Source organism: Lates calcarifer, linkage group LG4 (assembly GCF_001640805.2).
Source record: "Lates calcarifer isolate ASB-BC8 linkage group LG4, TLL_Latcal_v3, whole genome shotgun sequence".
Lineage (NCBI taxonomy): Eukaryota > Metazoa > Chordata > Actinopteri > Centropomidae > Lates > Lates calcarifer.
In genome coordinates, this window is record NC_066836.1 from 2,468,122 (window position 1) to 2,494,222 (window position 26,101).

The window sequence follows — 26,101 nt, forward strand, 5'->3', positions numbered from 1 at the left end:
TTCATTAGTGAAGAACCTCATGCATAAGTAATGAATGTCACAGAAAAACACTCATCAAGGTTTTGGGCTGAGGACTCACAAATCACAGATCCTCACTTAAGAGGTTCATTGAGAGGTTAGACTTTTAAGTTGTTCCACTAATGTATGAAAATCCCCATAAGACCACAGAAGAAAAGCCTCACTCTGCAGAGTTCCTTCTTCCTTTATACCCCACTCTTTTATATTCTGTGTTGTTGGACTGCACACAGCCACAGACACTCGAATGGAAGGTTAGATTTTATTGCCTCTTTTCATTTACTTCTTGAATACTTTCAGTTACAGAGCAGAAAACTGACCTCTGTTTCCAAGCCACACTGGCTGATACACATTGTTATAAACTACATTTTCATATGGGACTGTGTACCAGCACTTTACCAGTTACTAATGCCAAAATTATTATTTTAATGCAGGTCAACACATTATTGAATTTCTTATTCGCCACAAAGTGATTAGTTAAAATGCATATCTGACAACAGCGAAGAAAAATATATTGACTAAGACTGATATTTATCAGACTTTAGAGCAGTTTGTAAAGAAGGTGGATGAATGTGGGCCTGAGGATGTAATAGCTGCAAAACAATGTTCTGGCTGGTGTTAATATCACTCTGTTCTCTCTCTCTCTTTACCAGGCGAGGATAAAGGCGAAGGCAATCGCTATCAACACTTTCATGCCAAAGAACGGTTACCGGCCGGTGGAGGTGAACCCATACGCCCAGCAGCGCTACACGTCCTACTACATCCCGCCGGTTTACAGCCCCCAGCAGCAGTTCCCCTTATACAGCCTCATCACGCCGCAGGCCTGGTCGGCCACACACAGCTTCATCGACCCCACACTGGTGAGAATCAGCCGGTAGATTTGAATCGGTAGACGTAAACAATGATAAATTTCCCAACTCTTCTTTCAGAGACTTCCTGATAATGCAGCTAATGAATCTGTTTTCCGTTCACCAGGTTGCTCCATTTCACAACAACCAGTTCATCAACGGATTTACATCGCACAGTTTCAAACCAGCGACATCCCCCCTCACCGTCAGACACTACTCGCCCAGGAACAGGTTTGTATCTGTGACATCTCAGACTCAAATAAAGATACGTGATCCAGAAAAAAAGCAGGAAACGTCTGCTGATGGATGACCTCCTGTGACAAGCATTTCTGTTTCCCTGTAGGAATCACAGTAAACCTCACCTGAGGCCGACCATCCCCACAGCGGACCGCAGCACAGGGCTCCTGGACAGCCCGGGCCTCTTTCCCAGCTTCCCCAGCGAGAGGCTCAACGGGGTCCGCAGCAGCCCGCCGACACGACTCCCCACCAGCCAGCCCAGAACTCGGTTACCCTCCACCGCGGCCTTCCCTCGAAGGGACACCGTCGGCACGGGGCGGGTAACTGAGCCCACAACCACGGACTACTCCCTGGGTATTGGTCGAGGAAGGTATGGCACTGTTTCACCAAATGCTCCTGCTGTGGTACAATAATGGTACTTTACTGTCCTGATTACATGAGTGTGGAAACTTTCTAGAAACCATCTTAATGCTTGTAAAACAGCAGGTTAAATGCAGATGCTCTAACAGTTTTTCCTCAGCGTTAATCAGGTTTTGCTGCTGCTCTGAATTTAGCATCAGAGCTGAGATTTAAGCTTTTGCAGATTTAGCTAAGTGCAGGCCGTTAAATGATGTGAATACTTTTGAAATTACGGTGACTGCGGTGGAGGTTTGTTACTTACGAGGTGCGATCGAAAAGTTCTGAGACTGCTTCTTTAACAAGATTGTCATTATGGAGAACCCATTCTGATGTACAGGTTGTTTCAGTTGAAGGTCCTCCCTCAGATGCCTCAAAACGACAAAGACCATCTGACCCTGGGGGCCGAATTCACTGTACACAGCCCGGCGAATATCGCACCGTCTTCGGTCTTGGAGACTCTGTTTGGTCTTTGGGTCGTAGCTGTAGATCTAACACATAAATCGGTGCCGGATCTCAATGATTCAACGAAACACTGAATACAGACTCACAAAACTTGGGGCAGGCACATTAGTCTCAGGACTTTTCGATCGCCAGCTGTACTTTGTGTGAGGTTAAGTAGTTGTTTCAGACAGAGTGGATGTTTGTAAATTGAGATGTTCTCTTTCTTAAAGGAAAAATGTTTCTGCTTCTAGGAAAAAGAGGGACGAAAAGTTTACAGTAAGTATTTTTCTTTGTGTGTGTATTTCTATCTTAAAGGTTATTTAGCCTTGGTTTGAATTTATCTTAATTTTTATGGTCAGACTAATATAAAGGAGACAATAAAAGCAGCATTAAACTTATCCTGTAATGTAATCATTTACAGTAGTGTCATTGTTTCCTTCCTGTTTTCCTCATGCTGAGTTAAAAGCTGTTAGCACTTCATCACTGTTGCTTGTAGTTTGACTTAGTGTGTGTGTTTCAAGGTTGTTCCTTTCCCTCCTCTTCTGAGTTTTGTGCTGACTCTTTGTTTCTTGCCGTCATGCAGAGAGTGACGCCTCAGTCGCCGCCTCCCCCTCCCAAACCCCCGTCTCCGAGCTTCGAGCTGGGCCTCTCCAGCTTCCCTCCCCTGCCCGGAGCAGCCGGCCAGCTCAAGACCGACGACGTGTTCGACAACAGGCTGGCCAGCAGCGTCGTTGTCGGAACCGCCAAGGAACGGGTAAAGACTGATACCGACATCGAGCTTCTACACTGGGTGTCTGACAACATTATGGACAGGACTCCTACAGAGACAGAGCTTTTTATTCAAGAGTAAAATCCTTTTTTGTTTAACCAAAAACATCACTATATATCAGTACCAGACTCCATTGACAAAACCAACAATTTGCTCTTTAATAAAAAGCTCTGTCTCTGTAGGAATCTTAATCATAATGTTGAAGTCCCTATCAATCTTTAAAATAAGGTTCAAAAACACCAGAGTTACTTTAATCTCTTCCTGTTTCTGTTGTCATCGTAGAATGTAAGTGCTGAGTCCAGCACTGGAGGAGCTCTGTCTCCAGCGGGCCCCAAGGAGCCTCTTCGGTCCTCCACCTCCCCGATGCCTACAAGCTTCCAGCCCTCGCCGACCACTCCGACCCCAGCCTCCGCCCCGACACTGACCCCGGCTGCCGGGCCGCCGCACAGTCCCGCTCCCTCCCTCCCAGCAACGTAAGAACCCATACTGAAAACGTAGCGCTCGGATCTTTAGGACGAGGTGGCAGATGTGTCGGAGAGTTTGTTCTTTTAATTCGGTTTGTGTTTTGTAATCACAGCATATTAAAGATGCTGTCACCTCGTTTTTTCTTTTTTTAATGGGTTTAAATGTGTTAGCCACAGTGAGAGGAAGTTTAGCTTGATGAGAGGTGCAGAAATGTAGGACTGTTGGGACATTTCTGACGACTTTTATCAGCTGACATTGGCGGTGAAGAGGAAGTGATTCCCGGGAGGTTCAAGTGCTTATTTCCTGTGTGTCTGGTGTGTGCCACAGTCATATTTGGCTTATGATACCCTCATAAGAACAGATATTTCTCAATTCTCCAGGTTATTTGTGCTTTGTAAGTAGGGCTAGATGATAAAATGATCTTGATCTGGGATTGTAATACAATTCATGTCGATTGAAATGATAAGTTTAAGCTGTTTTTATTTGACAAAAAAGGTCAACACCATGTCGATTATATAGAAGCATTTGGTTCCCTTAAAAGGGACGAAGCAAAACCTGTCACCAGTCGAAGAGGGAAACACAAATCTTTTCATTCACCTGAAAAGGTTTCATCCTAACAACCACACAGAGCGGACGAAGATATGACTGTTTGTCCGTCCACACCGAGTCCTAGCGGGGCTAACAGTGCGGCCGTTGCCTGTATGAAAAGTGATCGAAAAGAAGCGTGGATATAACAAATGCAGTTCCGTACTTTTTAGCTAAAGACACGATGCCACTGAGCACAATGGAAAATAAAGTGCTGGTCTGTAGGTACAAAATCCCAGGCAGGAAATACTTTTCACAAACTGCTGACTGTCTGATTTTCATCTCTACATAGAAGGTCCTATCAGAGAAATTTGTGATCATAGTCGTCACAGGATTTTGTTTTATTTACGTTCTTTCATAAGTTACCACACAAATTATTCTGATGTTTATTTAAGGCAGATAAAACATCTATAATGTAAATTGTTATTCTATCTTTGTTAATAAATTCTTGAAGTTTAATAAGTGCGGAGCGTTTCAGACGTATAACTGTTTCCTGAGTGTTTGTTGTCCTGTGCACGTACCTCACAGGAGTTGCTTATTTTAACGTCGATTCCTCCTGTTTGTGTTTGTTTCAGGGAGGTGAAGGTGACGGAGGTGAAGCCAAAGGAGGTGCAGTTGTCTGTGGAGCGAGTTCCCGGCACTTTGTCCACTGCAAGCAAATCGGTGCAAGTCAACGGTGCTGCCACAGTCAGTATTGATTTGTCCTTTTCCTTTTCTTTTTTCTGTGTTCCCTCCCTCACCTCACTCTCCTCACCCTCTCTCAGACATCTCAATCACAGACGAATCGATCTCAGCGTGAACGGGGGGGGGGTTAATTGTGCCTTAATTCTGTGCCGTCTCGTATCGATTTTGATTACAGTCAATTTCTCACACCTCCTGGGGAAAAACAAAAAAGATTTGCATTGTTGAAACAGACACAAGTATCAGTGTGAAAGATGTAAATGCAGCTGTGAATTGGTCATTGGTCAATGTAAGTGTCCTGAGGAAGAACAAAAACAACCTCTGCTTCAGTTCTGCTGAAATTCCCCTCTCTGCTTTTTTTTTTTTTTTTTTTTTTTTCACCAAGTGCAAAAACTGCAGCAACGATGAAAGGAAAACACTTGAGACTACAAACATCTGTAGGTGTGAACAGAAAATCCCCAGAGAGCTTTTTAAGATTGAGTGATACAGGATACAGCAAATTAAGCAGATGCAGGATTACCACTACTGCAGGATTTTTAAGGCTGATGCCTATTTCAGTATCTAAGGGTAAGGATTTATCAGCTGATACATCAACAAAGATTTTTGATGAGGGTCCTTTAGATTCAGTTACTGAGGAGATCTGACTTGATGCAGCAGAAAAATAAACCTGTGTTATTGTTATTTCTGATAACCAGTCCAGTTGCAGCTAATTAGCGTGTGAATTCTTAAGTTATGGGGTTAGGGTCGCAGTGACCTTTGACCTTTAACCACCAAAATCTAATCAGTTCATCCTTGAGTCCAAGTGAGCATTTGAACTACATTTGAAGAGTTTCTCTCAAGACGCTACTGAGATATTATGATATGTTTTTAAGCAGGATCATGGCAGCAGCAGGAGGCATGACATGACAGATCAGCCTCTACAACTCCAGAGGCAGAAATACCCACAGAAAGAGACAGGGGAAGATTTTGTGAATACTAGATTGCACAAAAAAGTGTCCGCTAACAAGGACGACAGATCTAAGTTTAAATGAAGTATAAGGTGCAGCAAACTGAAAAGATAACGTCCCCATATGAAGACGCAGGGTCTCAGGAGGTTAAACAGGTGCAGAATATTTCATGACTGTTGTTGTTTCGTGTCAGGAGCTGAGGAAGCCCTCCTACGCTGAGATCTGCCAGCGGGTGAAGGACGCCCCGACATTACAGCAGCCGCCGACCCCCAAGGAAGCCAAGCCAACCTGCGCTGTCCCCGCAGGCGAGGAGAGGAAGTGCCCCGACGCCTCCGCCCCCGCGGGGGAGGCCAAGACCAGAGAGACATACCCACCTGCCGCCGCCGCCGCCTCCTCCAAACCCGGCTCGGCGGCCGTCACCCCTGGCAGACCCCCAAGGGAGGCCAGGAGGCCGGCCGGGCGGTGGGCCTCTCCGCCCCCACACCCAGGGAAAACCCAGAGCAAAGATCCCCACCACACCCCGCCCAAGTCCCCGCAGTAGGGCGACTCCCCTCACCCGTCCCCGAGTCCTACCCCCTCCTCTCCCCACTATGCTCCACAGATGCGTTTAAAAAAGGAAATATAAGTCAGGGCTACTCAATACTTATATCCCAGAATCACCAGTCACAAACAAGCATAGAGGACGCCTTCTTTTCTGGATCAGGGCTTGCAGACAAAAAGCACTTTACTGTGCATGTAGAGCACCGTTTCATTCTTTTTATTCTATTTATTTGCTTTTTTTAATTTCAGTTTTATTTCTCCTTTTTCCTTCTCCTTTTTTTGCATTACGTAGTTGTGTCAGCCTGTAAGTTGGCACAGACAACACTGAAATTTATTCATTCTATCCAAACGGCCTTGTGGGATTAAAAGTAGTCTTGTGTGTGTGAAGCAGCAAGGGCATTGTTGGAAGCCACCCCCAGTGGATGATGGGAAAGAGAGCATGCACAACAGACTCCACCTTGTTTGGCTCTCAAAGCGAGTGAGGAAAGGGGGGTGGGGGGTTTGTTTGCATGTTGAGTGGCACTGTTGTGCAACTTTATGTAGCTTAATTATGGGTCATAATTAGCGGATGGGTTTTTTAAAAATACATATTCACATTCATATGCAACTAAAATCATCACAAGACTCGGGATTCTTTGGTTTACATCACTTCAGTGTTTTTTTCTCAGATTTATTTACACTAGATGACATTTGTTTGTTGGAAATATTTCTTTTTCACAAGTCAAGCTTTGTCCGCAGACTGTTGTCGACTGTCGGTATAGTTACTGCTGGTAATCGTCGCTGGGTGTCGCCTCAGCGTTTTCTTCTTCTCTGATTGTTTTCTCTGCAAAGAATCACCTTTCTCTGCTGTTTTTACTGTTGCTAACCAGATAGTTATGTTGCATAGCTTGTGTCTAATGGCTGCTGGCGTCTGATGGAAAGGGCATTGGGATATCTGCACAACTTTGCAAATTCAAGACACCTTGTTGTTGAGGCAGAAATTGGGGTTGAGGTGTTTCTTTTTCCCCCAGATGTTCAGGGTCAGGGGGAATAGCTGAATTTTCTCTGCGAGCGCTGTCCTCTCTCCTTGTTTAAAAAATGTGGAATAAAACTCAGCAGCGGGTACATACTGGTTGAAGGAAGACGCAGGTTTCAGTCACTTCTTGTTGAAGCAGGAGGAGGAAATAACACTAGCTACCATTCAGATGGGTTATAACAAACTGTCATGAGGAGGAGGTGTAGACCAGCTTGTTCAGAATATCTGCTGAGACAAAAAGGGCACAAGTTCAGAGTTCAACGTTCAACCAGTGGCAACAGTTTCTAGTTCTTTCTCCCAGATATGGTGCTAGATGTCAGACAAATCCTGGAATCCGTTACTACATCTCATCTGATACTTGATTTACATCTGCAGGACTTTTAATTTGCACTGTTTTCTGTTCTTTCAGACTATTAGATTATCCTACCTGAAGCAGAAACCGAAAAAAAAGGGAATTAATCCTGAAAGTCGGGGAGTAAAATGATGCAAATTCAGATTTCCAGGAGTTAATAAACTTAAAGGACCCTGCAGAACATCTTCCCTGTAGACACAATCACTGAAGCCTTTTTGTTTTCGTTACTGTAGTGATGGATGATTGTCCAGCTTTGTTATATTGTTGACAGCTCGTCACTGATGCTAATTTTTGTTCATTTCTTCAGAAGGATTTGGTGCTCGTGTTGGTTTGGATTTTGGCCTCTGGTGTTTGTATCAGCAAGGATTTTCATTGAAAAAGTGCTTGGAAAAGTGATGAATATGGAACGTGAGACTGGTTGGATAGACCTAGAGTATTTTTATGAAACATTAAAGAAGGTTTTTTGTTGTGGAACGTAGTTTGCCATGTTGGAGTGTGAGAAATTGTGGACAGCGATGAACCAAACATCCTTTAAAAATGTAAACATTTAACAAATGGGCAGGCGAGGGCAGGCGAGGTTTACAGCAGGAGTGTGATCAGGGAAATGTAAAGTCCATCCATCCTCAGCGTCAAGTCTTTACCACTAGGGTTGTCTTTTTTGTTTTTTTTTTCTGTCATATGTTCCCATCAGTCTCTTCTGCTTCCAGTTTGTCTTGAGTTTGAAACTCTCTCGAAAAAGATTAACCAAAGCACACAACCTTTCCTGCTAATTCACTCCTGTTCTTCTGGATAAATTGCAGGCGACAGGCGTTAAATTCAAAGCACAGAGTGCAAGAGAGCCTTTATTCAATCGTGAGCCGACAACATGTGGCTCAGGACGTAAACACTAAAGTTTGCGCAACATAAATGAGGAATATTTTGGATGAGAACTGGTGGAAACGTCGGAGTGAAGTAGCAAGAAAACACAAATTCAGGGAGGAAAGTTGTTAAATTTCTCTGCTTCGGTTGGTGCGTCTGTTTACTGTAGCAGCCACTTTGTCAGACGACCAACTAGATCTCGGATGTTTTTACTGTATCCTAAAGATGCAGTCAGCCGGTGAAATGGTAAAAAACTGTTGGTGCACGAGTTTTGAATTGACAGCCAGGTGATAAAACTGCAATTATAAAATGTCAAAAGTGGATTTGAAGCGAGTTTCTCCTCCCTGTCCATGAGTTGTGTGCTCGGACTAATCTTTTTTAAGTTGTCACCTCAGATGCAAAACCCTTAAAAAAACACAAAAAACCCCACTGTACTTTACTCGGTATCTGGGGGAGAAACCTACACGACGTGGGACCTCGCACGTTTCGCCAAAGTCTTCCTGCGACAAGAATCATCCGGGGGTTAAATCCCACTGAGAGAAAACAGGAGCCCGTCTGCAGAAGGGAAAACTTCAGTTTAAAATAAAAAAAATCCTGTTCTCCCGCTCATAGCTGCTTCTGATTTGGATGCTAAAATCTTGAGTTTGCTATAAAGAATTTTTTTTTCTTTTTATTTTGAAGGACTGAGATGCACTTGGATGGGTCGATTTATTATTTTCTTTTCTTTTTTTCTCATTGGTGGAAATGGTAAAAGATGAAAATGCACCATATCCACTTATTTATAAACCAGTGCTGTTTATTCCATGAGAAATATCGTTAAGTTTGTTTTTGTTTTGTTTTTTAGGGAGAAGAAAAAAATAGAGATGATCGAGGTCTCTATAGATAAGCAAAATGTAAAAAAAAAAAAGAAAAATCCATCCAGTGTTTGAGAAACTTGAATTTTATTTAAACTTGAAAAATGACTTTGCCTTAACTTTTATACAAGACAAGCATAGAGTTTATTTCTTTTCAAAAAAAATAAATCCCCGAGATGTTAACGAAGCGTGACACATGGAAAATATTTAGTCGTACTAGACGTCACAAGTCTTACCGAGAGAGAGAAAGTACAGATCTAGCAGTGATTTTTCTTTCATTTCGCGTTTTTGTTTTTGTAAAATGTATGAAAAAGAATAATTTTGATTGTTCTTTTTTTGTTTTTTTTCTTGTTTAATAGTTTCAGGTTGTTTTTTGTTTTTTTTTCTTTGGGGAAGAATATAAACCTTGTAAATGCAAAACTAGTCAATACTGTATTAAATATGTGCACTTTGAAGTGTGTGCTTTGCTTGTACAGTTGTAAATACTCAGAAAAATATAAGAGGTACCTTAAAATGATTATAAAAATATATTGATCTTGTTGAACTATTAATGTCGCTATTGAGCTGGATGTAGGATATAAAAAAAACTTAATGTCGTGCTTTTGAAAATATTTTTCTTTAACTTTTTTTTTTATTTTTACTTTTTTAGTTTGTGGGTGTGCGGAGTTTGAATTCTGCTCCACTGCAGCGTGGGCAGATTGTCTGATTGTAAATTTAATTTTTGTTTGTTTGTTGTCTTTCATTCCATTTTTTTTCCCTTACCTGTGTGGTCGGTCACACCTGAGTGTACAGGTGTGCCGCTAGCCCCGCCCCCATTCTGACCCCTCCCCTCCTCACTGTGCACCAATTGGAAACAGCCTGTGGAACTGGCAAAGCTTCTTATTAATGGACTTTACAAAGCTGCGTGTCCACCAACATCCTCTTTAAAGCTCTGGCTGCTTCTTCTCTATTATATATCACACAGTACAATTAATATATATTTTTTTTAGCATACAATCGAGAAAACTATTTTGCAAGAAAAAGCACTACAGCTGAGATTTTTTATTCACTGTACACACCGGTAGCCACTAATGCCAGGTACTGTTTTTGCCTTCATTAAATACTACTGTAATAATACAAAGAATAAAAAAATAATTAAGTAGGAGTAAATTAAAAGCTACAGTAAAGGCATTAGACGATGACACTAATACGCAACATCACGGTTATGACATGTCCACGCATATGCAACTCTACAGTGTATAATTAAACTGCATCGTGTCCACATGAGGTGGGCAGCATGACTAGACGATATCTAACCTTAGATAATATTTAATATCAGGTAAATCAGAGGCTGAAGTCCTGCCTTTCTTTAGGACGTCCGCTAACTTTGGCTAAATAATGTTTTTTTCTTGGGGGTTTAAACTCGAGATTCGTTTTCCATCCTTAGGTTTTGAGATAATTGAGCATCTGCTGCTGTAACGGATGATCATAAATGTAGGTAAACTAGTCAGTGAAGGTGCAGTTAAGCCTGGAGCCAGGAGGTGATTAGCCTAGCTTAGCATAACGATGGAAAGCAGTTGGAAACGGCTAGCGTTTAGAACAGGCTTCTAGGGCTTCAACGGATTAGAGAGGCTGTCCCTGCTTCCAGCTGCTGTTAGCTAAGAAATGGTTACGTTATGTAATCACAAATCTGATTTTTAGATTTCCATTAGTGTTTAATTAAACAAACAAGAAATAATGTGTTAAGTTCAGGAGCTTTAGAGATGTCTGTATTTTTTTTAAACTTGAAACAGCCAGGTGAGCTGTTTCCACCTTTTTCTTTTTGTTTTTTAAAGCAGCCAAACTTCCCATATGTTAAATGTTTTCTAAAGACAAACAACCGCTAGAACTTTGACGAAATTAACTCATCTAAATCGGACACATTTGTATTTGTGATCACAAACGATCAAACAAGAGCATGAATCTAACCAGATGTTGGAGCGTTTGTTCTTGTCTCTGTGTTGTGCACCCTTTTCCTAAAGGTTTTGTCGTTCGATGTCGAAGTTTACTCATGCAGTTTTGCTAATAAATCAATGGCCGAGATGTAGTTGTAGTGTTGATGATGATGGTAAAAGTTTGAGTTTATTTTTGTTAAAATGAAGAGTTCAGATGTGCAGTAGTTGTTGTCAGATTTTGGTTCTTGGTTCTTGGTTCCTTGTATCTGAGACCAAACCTCAGGTCTGGTGCAGGCTCAGTCCAAATTGTACTCGGGTTTAGTCTGATGATGTTTGGGCAGGTTTTCACACTGGTTTACAGATTTAACATCACAGTAGTTGTTGTTTATTTCTTCTAGAATATGGACAGAAAACTACAGCCAGCTTGTTTTAGCCTTTCAGACGATACCAGTAAAAAGAAACCCTAAAAAAAAAAAAAAAAAACTCAAAACCAAAAGTTAGCAGAAAACCAGGACTTCAGCTTTCTGTATCCTCTGTCGTTAGCGCAGCGGCTAAAAAGAGCGATGGCTGATGGACACGTCCCAGTTTTGTCTCCAGTCTTTAGACTTGCTGGTGCTTCAGGGGGCGATCTGATCTGACGTGTGACGCCCATGGATGATATCAAACTGGAGCATATTCGAAGCACATTTGAAGCACACACTGCAGCTCGTACAGCACACGACGCTCACAGGTGGGAAACAACTCAGTAGCCAACCTGTGAGTCCAGCGATGACGGCCTCTGGATTGTAAAATTGTAGTCGCAGCTTGAGCTTTGAAGTTTCCCACCTGAGCGTCGATGTCGGTCTGATCAACCAAAAACCTGCTCAGTGTTGGTGATGTCTTTACCTTCTGTTCCTTCTGATTTATCTGTTTGAAATTTCTTGTTCCCGTTCGTCAGCTTTCCTCCTCATCCACCCCTAAGAAATAAATGTACAAATAATTTGCTTTTTGTTGTTGTTGTTCTGTTTTCTTTTGGTGTGGGGGGAGCTGGGGACAGAGGCAGAGGCTCAACTGGAATCACAGTTGTTTTTTTTATTTCTTCGTGTTTCAGAGCAAGTTTTCTGGCACATACAGTACAGTAACATACGCAGATTTGAGATGTCTGTTAAAACCATTTGATCACATGTGGACTGCATTTTGATGTGGCAAAGAAAACCAATAACTGTGCCATTATACAACTGTTATGTTTGTTTTTTTGTCTTGACTGGGCAGTTTAACCTGTACATAGCTGAGCGCTTGCCATCTCGGGCTTTTAGTTTTTTTGTTTTTTTAATTTTAAGATGTGATTTTCAGGGGGTTACTGAACAGAGACTTCTCACGTCTGGAGGAAACTTAACCAACGTGACACCACTGACTTTGTCGGGAGCGGGTTTTCGTGCGTTGTTGTGACTTTGCGGTCGATCTCACCTCCCCGAACTCTTGAGACAGACGTTTAAAAAAAACACAAAAAGACGCTGATTACAAACTGAGCATCCCCCGAACTGTGAATGTGTGCATGTGTGGAATAAATAAAAAATGTACCACCCACGAAATCCAGACCGATGCAAAAGGTGTGACTCTTTAACTCTGAAGTACCGGTACCTCAAGACCTGGATGGTACCACTTTTTTTTCTTGAAGGGATCTCTCGTTTTGTGGCGCCTCTCCTGTCTCGCCGGCATTAACACACAAAAACGCTCTGTTGCTACGTTTTAAAGGAGCTCCTTGTTTTTTTTCCTCATGGACTTCTTCGTGGAGCGTCACACTTCATATCAGCCTGTCAGTCGCCTCAGCTCCTCCTTCTTGTTCACTCGTTTTGACAGTGCCATTTTGTTTTTCCTCAAGGGTTGCATCTTGTCGTAAATACTTGCCCCCTTGTGGTGGTTTTTATTTCTTTTTTTTTTTGGAAGTTATAATAACAAATGCACACCAACTGACTGGAACAAGACTCGATCTCTTTATCAACTCACTGTGGTTTAACTCATTAACACTCTTACCATGCTACGCTAACGGCTGTGGACAATCGACGACTCCACCGTGTTGGGGTTTGGACAGATAATTTTTGCCTAACGACTCCTTTAACAGATGTGGAATGGAGGTTGCGTTCAAGAGGGCTTTTTGGTTTTAATTTTGTTTCAATGTTTTTTTCCTCTTTTTTTGGTTATGTTGTTTTTTTTGGGGGGGTATTTTCTTCCATCGAGACTGGAATCAAGCGTACATGTCAGCTATAGATAATTTAAGTTACTCTTGTGTCATGATGTAAAACTGTCTAATTTGGAGAAAAAAAATGTAGCTTACTGAAAAATAAAGATTTAGGCACTGTTGAGGATTGACTGTCTTTTTTTTCCACTTGTTCTTGCGAAGCGAGTGGAGTAGGAATGAGTCCTATAACCAGGTAGTACTCCTGGTTCCCTTGTCTTAAAGTCAATGGGTTTTTGGTGAAATGTCTGAATGACTTTCTTGGCAGGAACCAGGGTGATGCAAACTTCAGGGTGGGACTAAAAAAATATGTAGAAACACAACGAGGCTGTAAAGGTGGACTGGTGAGTAGATGGGTTTTCATGTTAACGTCCCCGACAACCTCTGTAGTCTCATTTAGACACTCGTTAGCAACCGCCTTTTTTAAGACACGTAAAAGCTTCAAACATCAGGAGTGGGGGATTTACTGACCCATTTTATGTCGGAGAATAAAACCTGAAAATGTCTGGAGCTTGTGTTAAAACCACAGACCTTATTTCAGACATTTAACCAGAAACACACTGACTTTGGGACGAGGGAACAGGAAGTGCTAACATGCTAATATGCTAATATACATTTGGGTTTTAGGGCTCATTCCTGCACCACTGTATTGAAATGTAAAGTAGTAATAGTAACAATAATAGTAGCAATAAGATCAGAGTGATGATTTCTCAGAAATATATTACTTATTTAAAAGAAAATGTGGATATTTTATTTTGAAATAAAAGTGTTCTGATCTCTGTGACGCTTCTGCTGCAAAGAAGAGAAAAACCCAAACTCCCACTTGACTTGTGCAGAACAGTTTCTTTTGAAATGTCAGATTTTTAGTGAGTGAGACCGAGACAGGATGACGGACTTAGAGAGCTGCATTTCCCTCTGCCTCTTTTTTTTTTTTTTTAACAGGAAACTGCCAGCTTCTAGTTTAATCTGTCAACTTGATGCTTGTGATCCCCAGACTCATTCGAAGAATTCAAAACCCTGCAGCCTCGCAGGGAAAAACCTCTCCTCCTGTCCTGAAGCCTGAAACAGCTGAGGGGGTTAGTGCGACTTAGTTTGAATACTGGCACATTTAAAGGTAATAAAACACAAGATATCTCATCTCTCTTTGAAATAAAACAACATCTCAACTTTGGTATTTGTCCATGTCAAATAGTAAGATCCTTTTTGTTTAACAGGAAACATCACTTAACCAGACTCCATTGACAAAAACAGGGATTTTACCAAGCAGAACGCAGGACGTGCTGGAATACCACTGCCTCCATCTTTTAGTTAGTTTGTGTTATTGTGTGACTTTCAGTGGTGGAAGAAGTATTCAGATCCTTTATTTAAGTAAAAGTACCACACAGTAACATAAACAAACCAACAGATAGAGGACGTGGTGTTCCAGCAGCTCCTGTGTTCTCCTTGGTAAAATTGCTGTTTTTGTCAATGGAGTCTGGTACTGACAAAAGAAAAAGAATCTTACTCTTAACAAGGTCTACCTCTGTAGGAATCCTATCCTTAATGTTGTCATACACTTAAAATAACAATCTGAACCTGTCAGTGCAAAAAGCCATCACATACTTCAGATTATAGAGAAAAGGTTTGTTCCAACACATTGGAAGTAATCCCACGTGTAACGTTTGTGCTGACAGAAAATGATTCATGTCATATTCACAGGTGACTCAGTAAAAGGTGAAAACGTGAGGAGATGCATTTGTTTGCAAAACAACAGAAGTTAGAGAAAACCAGGTGTCGGCTGCTGAGGAGCCACAAGATGGCAGCGTGTTCACAGAGGAGAGAGCAGAGAGTTGTATCAGCTCTGTCCTGTCAGATGATGATGAAGATGATGATGATGGTGATGATGATGAAGATGATGATGATGGGAGGATTACAGCTTGTCCTCCTCTCCTCCTTCTTCTGTAAACAAAAACAAACACAAACAAATTCTCACATGAAAAATGATTTTAAAAAGGAGATGATGTTTTACTTTACTCACTTTTAAATGTCACTAAAAGTAACTTTACTTATCTAATTTTCATGTTGTATATATATTGTATATATATATATATATATAAGTTGTGGTTTGTTTTGAGATGTTTGAACAGTCACTTCATCTTTGTGTCTTCAGTTTCCTTCTGTTTCTGCTTCAGGGCTCAGGACTAATGAGAAGTCTGAAGTTAAACATGTCTGGGTCGTTAATGGGAAAGTAATGAAGGACTGCTGTTACAGCCAGGAGCAGAGGCACGGATGACGATGATGTGAAATGCCCTGCAGCTCTCCCTCTGGTTCAGCACAAACTGAAACATCACTGTATATCAGCACCAGACTCCATTGATAAAAACAGGAATTTTACCAAGCAGAACACAGGAGCTGCTGGAATACCACTGCCAGTTTGTTTGTGTTACTTTGTGGTACTTTTACTTCAGTAAAGTATCTGATTACTTCCTCCACCACTGAAAGTCACATAATAACACAAACACACTAACAGATGGAGGCAGTGGTATTCCAGCAGCTCCTGTGTTCTGCTCGGTAAAATCACTGTTTTTGTCAATGGAGTCTGGTACTGATGTATAGTGATGTAGATAGATAAATCTGGCGCCCTCTGGTGGTTATTTCATCAGTTTTTAAAGAAGTCACCATCAGATTTTTTTCCTCTTAAAAACAGAAAAACAACATTTTTGTCTGATCAAAACAAAATCTCTGTTTATCACAGTTATCACTGATGTTTTCAGTCTGTTCAAACCCACCTGCAGTGAATTCTACCTGTGAATGAATTCAGACACAATTAACAAGCATCACACCGGAACATAGATGATTTTACCTCCAAAATAAAAGCACAAAAGCACCAGACTCATAAGGGAAGTGTTGGGAGACTGCACAGCTACGAAGTTATTTCAAAATAGTCCAGTCTGTTTAAAGGACATTGTTTTTTAAGCTTTGACTGCTTTGTGTTTGTACCGTGTATCTTATTTGTGTTTACTGATGCAAAGGAAACTGATAGTTTATCACTTAAACTATAAAGTGAAAACCTTAAAACAGAAATGATGAAATAAAAGATCAAAATAACTTTATTGTATATTTTACAGTCAAGTAAAAAAAAAAAAAAAGAAAGTCTTTGATTCATAATATCATAATTCTGACCAATTCCAACTTACTATTTTGACCTTCTTTCTAATATATTTTAATTTAAACCACCTTAATTTTGCATTAAAGCATAATGGTACTTTTTAAAATTGATTTTTACTTATTTATAATTTATCATATATTTTTCTGACTGGAAAGAGAGTTTTTTTCCCCAAAAGTTTGTTTGTTAATTTATAAAAAAACAACAACATAAAGAGTCAAAACCATGAAATAAAACGTAATTTTTACTTTTTAAGACAGAAATTGACGAGATCCAAATGTCTATTTTGATAAATTATTAATCATTTAAATTAAATATTAATCAAAATTTATACATCTAAACGGTTAAATCTAAACTTCGTTTTAAACATCTGGACGCTCTTATTTTGAAAATAACAGCACCGGAAGAAGAAGCGCCATGTTCTGTCTGACTTGACGCCGTGTTTGCGGAGGACGAACAGCGCCGCTGCCGCACAGACAGCGACTCTCACAGAGACGCACTCCTGACTGACTTTGGATTTTTTTGGGGGGGGGATTTGAGGAGAAGCCCGGAGAAAGAAAAAGAGGGAGAAAGAACCGGAAAACAGAGATTTAAGTTCGGTTCCTAACGGCGGAATGGCGGACCGGGACCCGGTACCGCTTCCTGCGGAGGTGCGGGCCAAACTAGCCGAGCTGGAGCTGGAGTTATCGGAGGGTGAGTACTTGGATTTCACCGCTGAAGCTCGGCGGCTCTGCCCGGCTCTGCTGCTGCTGCCGCTGGGTTTTGTGGGGGGCGTTGAGTCGCTGCTGGTCGGTCCCTGCTGAGAGGACGAACCGGTTCAGAGTTTGAGGAGGAAAAGTGTTGAGCTGCAACTGCCACAAGTTCAAGTCCGTGTTTTTTGGAGACGAACACGCTGCTGTGGTGGATCTGGTTGTGATTTGGATGCAGGGGATGTGCTGTTTTTGGTGGTGTGGCACCACAGTTTTCTTATGATACTCTCACATTATATTCTATCACATTAATGCACAAATGTGCCATTAAAACTGTCATTAAAACACTTTAACTGCACAATCTGACTCCACAAAATCCTCCAAGACTGCTACACAAATATTACAAACACAAAATCATCACTTAGCATCAGCTATCACAGGAAATATTAGGGATTAAAATGGCATAAAGCACAATATTAACCCTTAAATCATTGCTGTGCATCAAGCACAACTACAAAAGTCCACAGCAGTGTTGTAGTGACACAGCCAGGGCTGCAGCTGTCGATTATCTCAGTATTAGTGAACATTTTGTCTGTGTTTTCTGATTAAAATCAGATAATGAACAGGTTTTTTAACGCTGCAAACTCAAAATATTCAGCGTACGATGATACAAAACAGAGAAAAGCATCTTTTTTTATGATTAATGGAGTTATTGTTGGAGTTTATGTGTCAAAGATGGTGTCCAGCTGTCTTGTTTTTAGTCCCAAACCAAAATATGTTCAGTTTACAGTGAGATCCTCCCATTTAACCTGCAAATATTTGACCTTTTTGCGATTAATTAGTCATTTCTGTTGATTATTCGACTTGTCTTTGTATTATTAGGTGTCGCAGCATCATGAACTGTACCTCCCAGTGGGAATATCACAGGAGCACACTGTAGAGATTTATCTCTGGGTTTGTCAATAAGAAAGTTGTTGTCAGAGATGGTTTTTCTTTTTTTCTCTCTCTCACTGTCACACGTTGGAAAATCCCGTTCGGCAGCGAGCCCTGCATGCTGCTTAGATTATGTGCAGAGAGCGTGCAGCTGTTACCAGGACAGAGTTTTCACATGACACACTGCAGCTTTTTTATTCAGAGAGGGGTGTGTGTGTGTGTGTGTGTGTGAATGAGTGAATGATTTCCATTATATTCCTTTTTTTTCCATAACACCACAGAGAGTGTATATTGGCTTCTTTTGCAAGATGCTGAAATGCAGCCTTGGTATTGATTTTCTCATTAACTCCTCTCCTCCTCCTCTCCTTCTTCTTCTCCTTCTTCTTTTTCAGATTGATATGTCACATTGCTGCAGACTCACTCTCAGCCTGGAGAGTATCATAGTGTCATATTTCAGCTGCCTGCGAGCAGCGTTTTCCTCCTGTTTCTCATGCAGTCTGGAGGCTCGGCCATGTATGGAGAAAGAAAGAGAGGGAGAGAGAGGAAGCGATTTTTAACAGCTGACTGCAAATGCACACATCGCATTTTAATGTTTCCACTGCTGCAGGTTTTCAGATAATGCAGGGATGTAGAGGAGGAGGAGGAGGAGGAGGAGGAGGAAGGGAGGTGGGAAAAAAGTGACACACATTTTTTTTTTTTACATAAAATGTAAACAAGTGCGTCTGAGGGAAACGGGGTCAGATGCCCCGTTGCATTATTTACATGCTTAGCTGACGCTGTAAACGCACGGCGGCGCAGACTTTGACCTAATTTTCTGATTTCCACGCACCATCCATCCATCCATCCAAGATGGCGGAGGGGAGGGCGGAAAATTAGCAACAGTCAGGTCGGCTTCACCTCAAAGAGACCAGCTGAAGTGCCCGTGAGCAAGGCGTTTAACTCCCTCAGTCCCTCACTTCCTCAAGGGGTTGAGATGCTTAACAGACTCATTTCCTTTGAGGCAGGTTGAGGGTTCAATGCCTTGCTCAAGGGTACTTTAATACTAGTAGCAAGTGAGGGTAAAGCCCTGGTTTGAGATTCAAACCATCAATCTTTCAGCCCTAAGCTCAGCTTTTTCCTCCACTTCTTTTCTCTCCACCTCTCTCTTGTTAGTGAGTTCCTACGTTTCCCATAATGCCTTTCAGCGCCCCCTCTGAGGTGCCACAGGTGCAGGCTCAGAGGATGAAGTGTGGGGTCTCTCTGTTGTCATTGCCGCACTGCATTCTGGGATATTTGTTGTTTTTTGTGGTGTTTACAGTCGAGGAGTTAAATATTTTGAATGTAGCGCCCAAAGGTCAAAGGTCACTGTGACCGCATTAATCAAGCGATACCTCAGTAACGCCTTGTAGAAATGTCTTCAAATTTGGCACAAACCTTCACCAGGACTCAGAGATGAACTGGTTAGAGTTTGGTGGTCAAAGGTCAAAGGTCACAGTGACTGCATAAATCACGTTCTTTGGCCTCGTGAATGCGATATCTCAATAACGCTTTGTAGGAATTTCCTCAAACGTGGCAGAAACCTTCACCTGAACTCAAAGATGAACCTGTTAAATTTTGGTGATTAAAGGTCAAAGGTCACTGTAACAGCACCAGGCATGTTAATGTCATTGCTAATCGAGCTAATTAACCGCAACTGTGCTGATCGGCGGAGGCATTCAACTGCGAGGTGGTAACTCTACTTATCATATGAGTTTGTGGATTGACACATCCAGGCCTCTGTAGTTTGACTTAATGCCAATTTCTTGACCTTAAAACAAGCGTTTAACTTTGTGGGAACCAGTTGTCGGTCCTCACAGTGTGATTAAAACAACACACTTTGAGAATCTTCATTCATAAAAAACACTTCCAAGCCTCCAACCTCAACTACATCTGACTTCTACACCTAAAAACAGGTCTTCAGACTAAGTGGGGACTGGAGAGAATGTCCCCAGTTTTCCCCAAAGCATGCTGGTCCTCACAAAGATAGACGGACGTGCACAGTCTCCGGCTCCAGCATCAGTTTGTTTCTGTGCAGCTGCAGACTGACAGGTTGTCCTGAACTAATCTGGCTGCTGGCTGAATATTAAGCTCTGCAGTTCAGCCCAGATAACAAGCTGTCCACATCAACACACTGCAGATTACACACACACACACACTCACAGGGAAACACACACCATGCTAACCCCACCTGACCGGCTGTAGCCGCTGTATTTTTGTTATAAATTCAGGTTTGCTTCCTTCTCTTACCTGTGGAAGGTGGTTTCTCACAGGCGTCATTTCTTGGCTGAAAGTTTAACAGCTCCTTTTTTCCTGTGATGAGTGAATTATAAAAACGAGGGAGGAGATCGATGAATCAGACATTTAACGAGTTTATTTTATCATCACTATTGATCCGTTTTATTCTGAAATTGGCGCCGGATCATCAAGTGATTCTTGTTTAATCAGCGAGGGACGCGCGCCGGTCGTCTTCATCTGTTTTACTGTTTTTAAAACGGCAGCAAACACGACGGAGCTTTCTGGAAATTAAAGGAGCATTTACCACAAAAATAACATCTTTCCTGGCATATTGAGCAGACACATCACTTTATTCATTGTAATCAATCTAAGCTGCTTCAGCAGGAGGATGAAGGCTGTCGGTTTCATTAGCAAAGTGATGCTGCGAGGGGGATTTTCATTATCACAAACCGTTTCTCTTTCTTTTTTCCAAATCATCAGGCTTTAAATGTTTCTTTCTCGTCCTGCAGCTGTGTTTAAACCTTAATGTGTGAAGTCTAGAAGAGCTGTTGTGGATAAAATGTTGTTTAAATGACTTTTCTGATGTGTGAAGGAGCTAAAACAAGGTGCAGAAAGTTGCTCTTGGGTCCCGTCTTTCCTCCTCCTCTCACATCTGGTCTTGATGAGATTCCTCCACCGGTCTGTTATTTTTAAAACTCTCACTCCTCTCTCCTTCCTCCCTGAAAGATCTTTGTTGTTCACGGGCGAAGCAGGAGCCTCCTCCTCCTCCTCCTCCCACGGCTCGGTCCGTTTTGAAAAAGGACTCCACTCTGGCCTCGTCCAGGAGGCCTCCTGGATCTCGCCGAAACCTGAGGTCGTCTCAGTTCACCTGGTCTCCAGCTGATCAGAGCTCAGAGAGGCTTTTTCTTTTATTTGTCTTGTGACATTTTATTAGTACAGGTTTCTATTTTGTGCCTCAGGGAGTCACAACCAGCTTCACTTTCACTCTGAACCTTTAATACTGAGCTGCAGTGAAAGGGACAAGTCGTCTTCACAGTTTACTGTAATGGATTAGTTTCCCACTCTGCGTCAGGACAGGATGTAATGTGACATTTCAGGAAGTTATTCAGGAGAGAGCTCTAATCTCAGACTCTATTTTAACACTCTAAAGCTCATGGAGCAAGTGCATTAAGAGCGTGTCCAAATCCACTTTTTCTAGTTTAATGGAGGAAAAAAAAATGGTCGCAGCGCCAGGCACATGGCGGTGTTTTAGCTGTAGCATGGAATAAACCAATCAGAGAACCATCTCCTGTTCCCTTTAAAAGCCAGGTGAGCTGGCACCTCGGCCGATTGTGATTATGATGGTGGATTTTCCAGCTTCTTTGTCTCCTTGTTCGTGCATCAGGTCTCATATGTCCAAGAGACGTCCAAGACACTTAGCAATGTTATGCTACACACAACATGCCGTTTTATTCTTAATTTTTTGCATGTTTGTGCACTGCTGTTAGCTCCAGAGTGTACACGGTGAAACAGAGTGGTGTAGGAGTGAGTCCTAAAACCAGGAAGTCTGTTAGCATGTTAGCACGTTAGCTCTTCCTGTTCCCTCGTCCCAGAGTCAGTGTGTTTCTGGTTAAATGTCTGAAATAAGGTCTGTGGTTTTAACACAAGCTCAAGACATTTTCAGGTTTTATTCTCCGACATAAAATGGGTAAGTAAATCCCCCACTCCTGATGTTTGAAGCTTTTCCGTGTCTTAAAAAAGGCGGTTGCTAACGAGTGTCTAAATGAGACTACAGAGGTTGTCGGGGACGTTAACATGAAAACCCATCTACTCACCAGTCCACCTTTACAGCCTCGTTGTGTTTCTACTCACGCTCTTTCAAACTCTCACTAACTTTCTAAGAAGAAAGGCTTTTGGAGAAGAGCTCAGAGCTAAATGAAATGACCAGTTGGAAGCTTAGTGGTGGAGACGTTGACGTCATGTGACCGTGGTGTAGCTGGTTTATAGCCTAACATTTGCTTCTTACTTCTGGAGATTGTGTTTAGGCTTCAAACATCAGAACAGTGGTGTTCATCTGTGAAGATGATCTGATCAACTAAACCCGAAGGATCAGAAACTTTAGCTGCTCACTGTTTATTTTCTGGAATAATCCAAAACACATTGAAAAAATCCCATTGGCTCTGAATTTACTGTTACGTGTCCATTGGTCTGAAACCACCAAAAACACTTGGACCCTCTGCACCAGGTGTAAGACCTGATCTGGTCTCTCTGCTGTGAACCATGAGCCAGGATGCTCTGTGTTAATGATCCTGTTTGTACTCAGCTAATGTCTCTGTAAAAGAAGAGTTTCACTTCAGCAAATTGGGGATATTACAGGTTAACAACAGACGTTAGCACTTAGTGTAGTTAGTTTCAGGACATGGGGAGAAGTTGGTCTTAGTTTTAGGGATAAATGTGTGTGCAGATTAATTACCTGTTGATCCACTGATAGTCAAATTGTTCCGGCTCTGCAGGTTTATCATTTACATGCAGCTCCTCACCTGAAAGCTAAAGTAGAAACACTGTCCTTCAGTTCAGGTAAATGTTCTCTTCACTGTGAATCAGTGAAAACAACCTGATTAATTTTTCATTTACTGACAAAGATGTCTTCCCCCTCCTTCCTCGAACAGCCTGAATTGAACTGTGGGATTTCTCACTGTTTAATAAAAGGCCAAACCCACTACGCCTCCTGCCCAACAGTTTAATGTATTCAGCTGCTGACATTTCACTGAGTCGGTTACAAGTTATGGGCTAAGTTTCTCTGTCTGGTGTCTTATGTCTTGTTTAATTTTCTTTTTCTTACTCCCACAAAAGCAAAAACCCTCAAGTGAACTTTACAAAGTTTGTAGATGAGAAACTTCCACGATGGTAAATAATACACTTCTAGTGTTTCTGGACCTCTTTATTGACACGTCTTTTATTGTAAAATGTTCAATTTATCTGTTTTTTAATGGTCAAACATTTAAAAAGACAGTTGATGTAGAGATCGTTGCGACAGGTGGCGACAACTGAGGCTTTTATTGGCTGAAACCGGGTGCGGCCCGACCTTTGGATCGGAGCATAACAACAGATTCTGTTTCGTACCAAGCCGAGGGTATGGTTATCTCAGCACACACACACACACACACTCTTACCTTCGCAGTGACACTGACTGTGAATGAATACTCGATGATTGCCTGTGACTCAGCGATATAAATAGAAAGCGTGTCAGTGTGTTTCATCAGCGGTGACTGATGTTTTGGGCAGAGTCCAGATCTCTGCAGAGAGAACCAGCTGAGACTCGAGGACTGAGTTTTTCCACCCTAATTTTAGGTCCTGTATTTTCATAGTTTTGTGATAGTGATTGTCAGAGTACGTACTCTCCATGCCAGCGGCTGAGCTCTGGGGAAAAATCTAGAAAGAAATCAGACAGATGAAGAAATACAAGCAGTCATACGATCGGACAGGAAATAAACCCCTGGGTTAGTCAAACTTACCTGTGAGAGAAGAAAACAAAGTCGAAATATAAAATTATTACTCAATCTGTCTTTTGTAAACGTCCATCTCTGTCTCCAGACTCACTTCCTGCTTCAACTTTGACCTACTGTACCTACTGTGGTTAACAGTTTTCCTGCTTGTTGAGGTGTTTATTTACCTCCAGTTAAAGTGTTTTGGATATTTTGGAGCTATTTTCAGTTTGTTATCATAATTTGTACTGTAATGTTGCCAAGCTTTACAGAAATAAACAAATTGGAAGGTTAATACGGGTATTTTACTCAGTTTAAATGTGCTCTATGCTAGTTTTTGCTATTGCTACATAGCTAATGTTAGCATTTACTCACCAAGATCTTCGGCTATCGTTGCGTTTACGAAACAAGATGTTAGAATACACCCTCTGCTGGACAAAGTGGTATTATAAGATGGAGTGGGGCTGAGCTAGCTGGTTAGCATGCTAATTTCAGTGGACAAAAAGAAGTGACAAAACTTAACATTGGTGTTGCTTTCCAGAGTTCTTTGGGGGGTAAATGAAGTTTGATGCTTAACTTGCTACGTTTCCTCTAGACTGATAAGTAAACAGCTGTTAATGCTAACATCGGCTATGTAGCGATAGCAAAAACTCATATATAGCACCTTTAAATTAAAGTTTAGCACTTTCAACAAAGTTGTCACCGTGCATCGGTATAAACACATGAAATCATGATGTAAGTTTCTGATTTTATCTGTCTGTCTATCTTTGGAAAAAGCTAAGAAGTTAACCTTGAGTTTGGAATATTTTATTACAGATATTCCCATCTATTTTTCTCTTATTTTAACATTTTTCTGTTTGTTTTTTGCAGTAAAAGCTCTAAATCTTTCAGCCTGTTCTGTGCTACAGATTTCTCTTAATTTCTTCTGTTGAAGTCTTAAAATTAATTACATGTTTTGGTGTTATGATGCCATAGGTAAATTTAATCAGTGCTTCCCTCTTTGCAGCAGATGTCTTCCATCGCTGCAGGGTGAAAACATATGTTGTGCTTTAAGATATTTGGGATAAATGTCAGGTTATGTCTGTGCTTGCTGTCCTGCAGCCTGTCTTCTCCTGCATCGTAACATCTCACCTTTAGACTGGCAGTTGCCATAGAGATGTTATTTTCTCTCCTCCTTCCTGAGAGATTACGACCTGTGGGGATGGAGAGAGAGAGGCTTGTTCTACTCTAGTGGCACAAAGCTATCACACGACAAGGCCATAAATTCATATTGGGATCTCATTGTTGGTTCCCTCGAGCGATATGAACGGTGATTCAGGACTCCAGACGCTCGCACTCACTCAGCGTAAATCTGACCGCTGTCCTCGCCCGACTCCCTCTGGAGGAATATCAGCTGAAATCGTCGCTTTATTGCAGACGCGGCTGTTGTTAAAAACAATCTCGAGCGAGTCGGCTGAGGTGAACAACACTTAAGATCCAGTGAGGTGACATCAGCCTGAGATGATCAGACTCTCGAGCTGAACAAACACACCGAACTTTGCAGCTGTGGAGGGGTGAAAACCTCCTCTGGGCACCAAAGTTTTTTCAGTAAGGAAAGAAAAATTTTTCTTCTACTGAAGCTTACTTTTTTAAAATCCCCTCAGGGTTGTAAAACTCGCTCACAACACAGGAGAGAGTGTAAAACTTTCCACTCAAGGAGGAAAAACAAAATTAAAGTGACATTTTTCTTTACCAAACAGCAGCTGTATCAATTCCCCAGAGCGCCAACGCCATCTTCATCCACAAACACTTCTTCAGTCGAATGCAAATCATCCTGCCGCAGCTCTTTTTCCTCGTCCCTGAGTGGCCTCTTCTTCCTCTTTATTCAGCCTCTGTCAACTAAAAACTACTTTTTAAAACAAGTAAAGTGTAACAGCAAATAGTCTTTGTAGGGAACTGAGGATATTTTCTTAATTATTATGTTTTCAACCGTGTTTTGTCTGTTTGTGTCATCAGGATTACACAAAAAATATCGAACTGATTTGCACCAAACTTGGTGGAGGGATGGGGCATGGACCAGGGGAGAACTCTTTAAATTTAGGTGTGGATCTGGCTAAAGTTGGCCGACCCAGGAATGTTTTATCACTTTCCTTAACATTCAACATTCGTGTTTTTCCTCTGTAAATGATGTTTGGATCTTGATGTGAAAAATCAGACATATTTATGATGTTGACATCTGTGAGTTGGTGCAGATCCAAATAACAAACTCACCTTTTACCTTAAATTTTTCCATTATAAGAACTAGACAAACAGATCTAGGATTATTTGGCCTTGGCAGAGGAACGTGCTGCACTTTATCATTCTAGTTTATGCATTTGGCAAGTGGCAAATACTCTGATACTGAACATATCAGTAAAATGTTCACAGATGATGTGTTTGTTTTATTCATCAAAACATCTGATGTTGCAGCACGATATCCACTTGTATTGATTATAACATCATTG

General features: G+C 41.5%; 2 protein-coding genes and 1 long non-coding RNA gene across 9 annotated transcripts in view; 2 read left to right on the plus strand and 1 right to left on the minus strand.

Annotated features, from left to right (window-relative positions):
* Positions 1-13,259, plus strand: part of larp4b (La ribonucleoprotein 4B) — a 40,941-nt gene extending 27,682 nt beyond the window's left edge. For 2 of the 3 annotated variants that reach the window (XM_051069783.1, XM_018678871.2), the window contains 8 exons: positions 669-875; positions 991-1,094; positions 1,207-1,470; positions 2,171-2,216; positions 2,524-2,694; positions 2,992-3,182; positions 4,335-4,446; positions 5,581-13,259. In XM_051069783.1, the coding sequence (XP_050925740.1) occupies positions 669-875; positions 991-1,094; positions 1,207-1,470; positions 2,171-2,216; positions 2,524-2,694; positions 2,992-3,182; positions 4,335-4,446; positions 5,581-5,928 (1,443 nt within the window). In that variant the 3' untranslated portion in view covers positions 5,929-13,259. The remainder of the gene's footprint in view (positions 1-668; positions 876-990; positions 1,095-1,206; positions 1,471-2,170; positions 2,217-2,523; positions 2,695-2,991; positions 3,183-4,334; positions 4,447-5,580) is intronic. The other variant, XM_018678872.2, reaches the window with a different exon arrangement.
* LOC127142346 (uncharacterized) overlaps positions 12,802-26,101 on the minus strand; it is a 135,633-nt gene continuing 122,333 nt past the window's right edge. The window contains exon 2 of the long non-coding RNA XR_007812927.1: positions 12,802-13,629. This is a non-coding gene — a long non-coding RNA (uncharacterized LOC127142346). The remainder of the gene's footprint in view (positions 13,630-26,101) is intronic.
* Positions 16,704-26,101, plus strand: part of LOC108884788 (disco-interacting protein 2 homolog C) — a 167,521-nt gene continuing 158,123 nt past the window's right edge. For all 5 annotated transcript variants that reach the window (XM_051069779.1, XM_018678874.2, XM_051069780.1 and 2 more), the window contains exon 1: positions 16,704-16,972. In XM_051069779.1, coding sequence (XP_050925736.1) covers positions 16,894-16,972 — 79 coding nt within the window. In that variant the 5' untranslated portion in view covers positions 16,704-16,893. The remainder of the gene's footprint in view (positions 16,973-26,101) is intronic.